Genomic DNA, 7846 nt, shown 5'->3' on the forward strand with positions numbered 1-7846 from the left:
AGAGAGAGAGAGAGAGAGAGAGAGAGAGAGAGAGAAGCCAGGTATGGTGCCATGACTGTGGTCCCAGCTACTCAGGAGGCTGAGGTGGGAGGACTGCATGAACCTCAGAGTTTGAGGCTGCAATTAGCTATGATTGTGCCACTGCACTCCAGCCTTGGCCACAGAGTGAGACCTTGTCTCTAAAACAAACAAACAAACAAACAAACTCACGTCTTTCTATTCCAGAAGTGGAACTCTGCCAAATCACCAACTGGATGAAGAGGGAAATCAGAGAATTCGATTCCTGTTCATTGAATTTGCTGGCTGCTTGTGTTCATAGCTTGGCCAACAATTGGTGTTGCCTTTGTACCACCACCAGTACACTTTTTTGAGTATTATAATGAAAAAACCCTTGTTTTATCTGCAAAGTTTATTTTATATAGCACACACTTATATGGAACTGTAACGGTATTTCAACACATGATATTTGTGCAGAAAAACAACAAACTCTTTTGTTAGGATGATTGTCTCTGTGTTATACATGAAAGACCTAGTATATAAAAATAGTTTTTAAACCAAAGGTAACTTTCTCTATTCTATATCAAAAGTACAATACTCTGAGTGGCAAAGAACCAGGGAATCTGAAAGAATTACCTCCTTTTACTAATCCAAGACTGGCAGCCAGAAGGAACACTGGCCTGCTTCGGACTATTTGCAATTCAACACTGAAAACTCATTATTAGAATTAATCTGCATTTGAATTTTATGGAATCATAATACTGTGTGTGCATACATACGTGTATGTACATCTGTGTGCATTTCTGTGTGCCCATCACGCGGACTCACTGGCAGCCAGTGGCTAGAGAAAGGCAAGCAAAATTTGGTTATATCTCAAGCCTGAGTATATACTCAACGACAGAACTGGAGAGTACAGGCCGAAAAATACTTTAAACATTAAACATTTCGAGGAATTAAACATACCCCATGGGACAAGAGCCATGTACTCCTTTATGTACACAATAAAAATAATGTATGTTTCTGTAGATAAACACCAATATGTTCTTCAAAAGGAAACACTGACAAGAGCATGAAAGGTGCTGACTGTTCCAAGATGGGGCTTTACAGGACTCCCAGCATTTGAGGCTATTGGTGCCTGTGTACTCACTGGCACAAATGGGTAGAGTTAAAAATATACATATATCACGGTAAAATACAATTTATTGGATTTTGCAACCTTTGGTATTTTTATATTAGAAACAATCTGACACAGCTCTTGTGAGTGATCCTGCGGCCCTTGCATAATCTATTATGTTCTCTACAAGATCAACTGTGAGGTTTTAGCTGTCAAAATTGTCACTGGTACACAGAAAAATCATTACTTGGCTGGGCCCAGTGGCTCACACCTGTAATCCCAACACTTTGGGAGGCCAAGACAGGTGGATCACTTGAGGCCAGGGGTTCAAGACCAGCCCGGTGAGCATGGTAAAACCCCATCTCTACTAAAATACAAAAAATTAGCCAGGTGTGGTGGCACATGCCTGTAATCCCAGCTACTGGGGAGGCTGAGACAGGAGAATTGCTTGAGACCAGGAGGCGGAGGGTGCAGTGAGCTGAGATTGCGCCATTGCACTGCAGCCTGGGTGACAGGGCAGGACTCCGTCTCAAAAAAGTAAAAGAGAAAGAAAAAGAAAAAGCATTACTTTAAGATTTCAAATATATACTGAAAGAGAATTAGTTCTGCAATCATATTCTTCTAGAAACTCCACAATTACAGTTTCAGGAAAGCATCCTTGATGCACTCGCTCCAGCAAACACATTGGTAGGACAACACAAGAATAAGAGACAATGGTGATTTTCCAAAGAAAACAAAAACAACTCTTTACTTAGAGCTCTTGCTTAGACACAAGAGAACAACATGATTTTTAACATATTCTGAGATATACATCAAGGTGACCTTTTGATAGTTTCTTTCAATTTTTCGGTGTCACTTCCTTTACCAGGTTCAAGTCAGAAGCAGAAAAATTTGAGGACTGATGGAACCAGGAGTTGAGTTATCCAGAGTGGAAGATGTATTCATCTCCCAGGCTGAGTAAGGTTTACGTATCTGACTAGAGGGAAAAATAAAAGAAAGATTAGTAGAGAAGATGCTAGTCTCACAGCAACTTGTCCCTGGCCTCCCTTCAGGGTACATGCCCAGGACCCTCAGCAGCCCCTCTGGAGTTGCTGACACACTGGTCCTATAAATGTCCTTCACTTCCCCAGTCCCCAACCAGGCCCAAGGTGCTTCTCAATTTCAAAGAGAACTTCTCAAGGAAAGAAAAACAAGAGGCTTCTGGTTTTGGAAACACAGGTTGAGGCTTATTCTGAAGACTTCCCTAATCTTCTGCCCTAATCAACTGTCTGTGTGCTTGCCAAGCAACCAGCAGACCAGGAGCTCAGAGGAGTCTGGGATGCAAGTTTGAAAAGAACATTTTTTTTTTTTTTGAGACAGAGTCTTGTTCTGTCACCCAGGCTAGAGTGCTAGAGTGCAGTGGCACAATCTCAGCTCACTGCAACCTCTGCCTCCTGGGTTCAAGTGATTCTCCTGCCTCGGCCTCCAAAGTAGTCGGGATTACAGGCATGCATTATCACACCCGGCTAATTTTTGTATTTTTAGTAGAGATGGACTTTCTTTTTTTTTTTTTTTTTTTTGAGACGGAGTCTCGCTCTGTCGCCCAGGCTGGAGTGCAGTGGCCGGATCTCGGCTCACTGCAAGCTCCGCCTCCCGGGTTCACGCCATTCTCCTGCCTCAGCCTCCCGAGTAGCCCGCCACCTCGCCCGGCTAGTTTTTTGTATTTTTTAGTAGAGATGGGGTTTCACTGTGTTAGTCAGGATGGTCTCGATCTCCTGACCTCGTGATCCACCCGTCTCGGCTTCCCAAAGTGCTGGGATTACAGGCTTGAGCCACCACGCCCGGCCGAGATGGGGTTTCATCATGTTGGCCAGCCTGGTCTGAAACTCCTGACCTCAAGTGATCTGCCTGCCTTGGCCTCCCAAAGTGCTGGGATTACAGGTGTAAGCCACTGCACCTGGCCAAAACTTATTTTTTATATCTGGCATGAAATGTGGGACATAAAAATTAGAATCAAGTCATCTACTCTCTATTCTCTCAAAACCAACTTAATGGAAGACTCTCACATCATTCCTGCAGACCCACAATTGTCTTCTTCTCTTCCAAAGCTATATGGTGCAAAGATTGCCCTGGAACAGCTAGAAGGAGGGGAGTGGGGTTTGGGGTCAACTGCCTTTCAAGAAAAAGGTGGATGAGATGAGGTCTTACCCTAATGAGGAGAAACAGGTTTGCTTCTTCTCTTATCGTCTAAAGGTGTCTGGGGACTTTGGCGAGATGTCATGGAATCCTTCAGATTTTGTTTGTGCCTGTCAGGAGAAAAATGTGACAAAGATAGTTCTGCGACTCACAATGTTGGTGATCTTGTCACAGATACACTGCTGCTCATAATTCATACTAACAGAGGATCTGCTGGTGGTGTTGGTTTCATCCGCCTTTCTGGTTTTTGTTGTGTGACTGGTCATTCTTTTGGAAGATGGTCTGGAAAGAGACAGTTTGGTTAGAATCTCAATTATTCCCAAACCAAGGCTCTGGCCTAAAAGCAGCTTTGTCCTTTGATTAACTTCTAAGAAATGCCTTGGAATTAAAAAACATTTCAGAATCATAGAACAGGATGACTGAAAGGAACCTTAGAGATCACAGGACACACTGATTTTCAAACTGTATTCCAGAGAGCCCTAGGTCCCACGGAAGCACCAGGAGTAGGAGCAGCTAAGCACGCAGGACTCCAGAAACCCTGTCCCTCCCTTAGATTGGTCAAGGATGGGCCAGTGAGGTGTAGTAACAGAACTGGTACAGGTCCTCTAGCTCTAGTGCTCCTTCCACATCATCACACCTCTCAGCAGACTCCTGTTCCTGTGGGCCTTGCAGGTGAACGTCTTCTCAGGCAATTGCCCATGTAGCGTTCCTTTCCATGAATCAGTTCCTGCTCTCCTGACCTAACTTCTGACCTTGTTTCCTTACATTGAAAATGAGCATATTATGGCCGGGCGTGGTGGCTTATGCCTGTAATCCCAGCACTCTGGGAGGCCAAGGTGGGCAGATCACTTGAGCCCAAGAGGTTCAAGACCAGCCTGGCCAATCTGGTGAAACCTCATCTCTTAAAAAAATAAAATAAAATAAAAAAATAATAAAATGAGGATATTACTGTCACACTCAGAGTTGTGTTGATAATTGAAATAGGTAATATAAAATGCCTGGTATATTGCAATCACTCCACAAATGTCTTCTTGCCCAACTTCATGAGATAACATTAACCAATGTGAACGAAAGTAAAGTTTGGGGCCAGATGTATCTGGAATTGAATTTGGGCTCTGCCCTTTAATAGCAGGATATTGGGCAAATAAAGCCCCTACCCTCTCTGCACCTCAGTCTCCTTGTCTTTATAAATGGGGATGATGATCTTTACTTAGCAAGGCTGTTGTGGGAATGAGTTTATTTCTGTTAAGTCAAATACGTGACATGGTGTTTGGTAAAAACTAGGAGCACAAGAGATCATATTATTTAGCATTCTAAGAATGTCAATCATAATCCTGCCAAGTTTATTTAGATAAGCTGACTAAGTGACTCACCTTGAAACTACTTCCTGTGTTGAAGTGTCTTTCACGCTTTTTTGTCTGAAGTTTTTCAAATCACCATTAAAATATGTTTTTGGCTCTTTACGGACCTGGCTGGAACCGTCTCCTAGAAATACCAGCTTGTGTGTCATTTTCTTGGCATTGTTGAACGGTATTTTAAATTTGGGAGGTGAGCCTGTGCCATTTAGAATGGCTAGAAAAAAAATAACACAATTAAATATGGAGTTTCAATAACGAATTCAAGAAAAAGTGAAGGCTGTGATCCTGATGGGATGAGGAGTGGGTATCGCCTGCCTGAAGGCAGGAAGAGTCAAGCAGCAGTACTCCTGGGAGGCAGGCCCAGCAGTCACAGAGTTTCCCGAGCCATGTCTCGGGCCACTGCTCAGCACACACACTCACCCTGCCCTCGAGGCACCAAGAGGCTACCATTAAGGAATCTGTCCTTTTTCCTTTGCTAGGAAAGAATAACAACCAGAGATAAGACTGCTCCAGATTCTCGCCCCTCCCCTGATCACTCACCTAGCCAATTCTGTTTATGCATTTCGTCTTACCTCTAATTTTTTTTTTTTTCTTGGGACGGAGGCACGATCTTCACTCACTGCAAGTTCCGCCTCCCAGGTTCACACCATTCTCCTGCCTCAGCTTCCCAAGCAGCTGGGACTACAGGCGCCAGCCACCACGCCTGGCTAATTTTTTGTATTTTTAGTAGAGACGGGATTTCATCCTGTTAGCCAGGATGGTCTTGATCTCCTGGCCTCGTGATCCGCCTACCTTGGCCTCCCAAAGTGCTGGGATTACAGGCGTGAGCCACCGCCCGGCCTCATCTTACCTCTAATGTTACCTCCTACCTTCGGCTTTCCTCAATGCCCTAAGGCAGACTGAGGGGCTCTTACTGCTATGTTCTCATTGTATTTTCACCAAACTTCTTTCAACCCAATCATCTTGTGGCAGTATTATGGTTTGCTCATATGTTTGTCTTCCCACTGGCTATAGCTCCTTCAAGCTCAGGCCTTGTCTTTTCACCCCTTCATTCCCAGCACCTAGTAGAGGACGTGACTTTCCTGTTCAATATCCACTGGTGGGAAAAATATGGACAAATAATGTTTTCTCAAATGGCAATTACTGTTACTACAAAGTGGTTCCTACTTGTGAGGGAGTCCAGACATTTGAGAAAGCATTCAATTTTTCTTAATGAAGTGGAAAGTGGAATTCCACCTGTGGTCAATCATGGATGCCTTGAGGAGTTGAGCTCTGAAATGCTGGCAATCCTCACATTCAACTGAGAAAGAGCTGCTGTCTACAGTCTATTAGCATGATCTTTAAAATAATAAGCAGCAGCAGCTGTTATTTATTGAGAGTTTATGTGTCAGACACTGTTTTTAGCATTACATGGATTTACCTCACTGAAATCTCATGTCCACTCTAGGAAAAGGACATTGGCTTCCCCTTTTTCAGATGGGAAAAACTCAGCACAGAAAGGTTAAGTGACCTGCCCAAAGCCACACAGCTCAAAAGCAGAGGAGCCCCTGGATATGAACCTAAGCAGTCTAGCTCCTAAATTGTGACTAACCTGATGGAAACATTTCGTTCAATGAGTCCTTGTCGCTTTCTTCGTTGTCAGCCTCAACCTCTTCATATATGTCATGGCTGGATGTTTCTGTGACCTATGATTAAAAAAGGAAATCTTGATTATGACTAATATTCAATCATCCTGGTTTAGAATGTCAATGAAGTCTGCTTCAAAGCTGGATTGATGGCTAACTTTTGTCATTTCAACAAAAAGGTAAAAAAATCTAACCTCTTTTAACTGGCCCCAAGAATCTACAGAGGATAGGGACAGGTGCCCGTAGCTGTGTCTTTTGGCTAGGAAGACACTCAAGAATGAAAGATGTCCCTGGGCAGGAGCCAAGGGACTATAGCTTTGTGTTGGCATTTGTTCTCTGCCTGCTCAGAACCTTAACTAAGGCGGGATGGGACTAGTCAGTGAATAGCTAAAACGTTTTTGACTGCTGTTTTTTTGTTTTTTTGTTTTTTTTTTTTGGTGGGGGGACAAAGTCTCACTCTGTTGTCCAGGATGGAGTGCAGTGGCACGATCATAGCTCATTGCAGCCTCAAACTTTGGGACTCAAGTGATCCTCCTGTCTCAGCCTCCCAAGCAGCTGGGACTACAGACGCATGCCACCACACCTGGCTAATTTTTCATTTTTTTTTATAGAGACAAGTTCTCACACTATGTTGTCCAGGTTGGTCTTGAGCTCCTGGGCTGAAGAGCTCCTCTTGCCTTGGCCTCCTAAAGTGCTGGGATTACAGATGTGAGCCACTGCACCCAGCCTTAGGTTGCTGCTTGAGGCAAAACTCCTAATGAGTTGAATGAACTTTGACATGATGACTCCCAGCACTTTTTGGAAATGACATTTCTACTCTAAATTCTCATGTCACTTAATGTAAATGACCACAACTGGGTAATTGCAAACAGACAAAATATCCGTCTTACAGCACAGAATGTAAAAAGCACAGAATCTGGAGGAAAAAGGCCTTGACTACATGTGCTCCATCAAAAGACATGGCATTGGGGTAGGTAAATAATTATGAAACAGACCACAAAAGCACTCACTATAAGGGAAAAAAATGATAAATTTAAGCTTGTTAAAATGAAGAACTTACGTCTGGTTCATCAACAGACATTAGGAGAGTGTGAGGCAAACTATGGCATGGAAGAAGATACCTGCAATATATATATATATATCTCTCTCCAAAGGACTCCTAACCAGTGTAGGTAAAAATGCCTACAATTCAATCAGAAAAAGGCAGGTGACAAAATAGGAAAATGGGCAAATGACTTGAAAAGGTACTTCACCAAAGTGAATCTCCAACAGGCCAGTAAGCATTTATGAAAAGGTGCCTGACTTCATTAGTCATCAGAAAATACTGGTCAATTCAACAATATTAAAATCAGAATGCAGGGCATGGTGGCTCAAGCATGAAATCCCAGCACTTCGGGAGGCTGAAGCGGGTGGACTGCTTGAGCCCAGGAGTTTTAGAAACGGCAAAATCCTGTTTCTACAAAAAAATAAAAAATTAGCCAGGTGTGGTGGCGTGCACCTGTAGTCTCAGCTACTTGGAAGGGTGAGATGGGTGGATCACTTGACCTTGGGAGGTGGAGGTTGCAGTGAGCCAAGAC

At 43.5% G+C, this 7846-nt stretch overlaps 1 protein-coding gene across 1 annotated transcript in view; it reads right to left on the minus strand.

The window, feature by feature from the left end:
- Nucleotides 1–394: 394 nt before the first annotated feature.
- The window catches only part of MAP7D3 (MAP7 domain containing 3), a 39999-nt gene continuing 32547 nt past the window's right edge, over nt 395–7846 (minus strand). Inside the window, exons 15-19 of the mRNA XM_011994407.1 lie at nt 6236–6329; nt 4660–4858; nt 3490–3568; nt 3299–3396; nt 395–2083 (exon numbers count right to left, since the gene is read on the minus strand). Coding sequence (XP_011849797.1) covers nt 3331–3396; nt 3490–3568; nt 4660–4858; nt 6236–6329 — 438 coding nt within the window. The 3' untranslated portion in view covers nt 395–2083; nt 3299–3330. The remainder of the gene's footprint in view (nt 2084–3298; nt 3397–3489; nt 3569–4659; nt 4859–6235; nt 6330–7846) is intronic.

The sequence above is a fragment of the Mandrillus leucophaeus genome, unplaced genomic scaffold (genome assembly GCF_000951045.1).
Source record: "Mandrillus leucophaeus isolate KB7577 unplaced genomic scaffold, Mleu.le_1.0 Scaffold456, whole genome shotgun sequence".
NCBI classification, from domain to species: Eukaryota; Metazoa; Chordata; class Mammalia; order Primates; family Cercopithecidae; genus Mandrillus; species Mandrillus leucophaeus.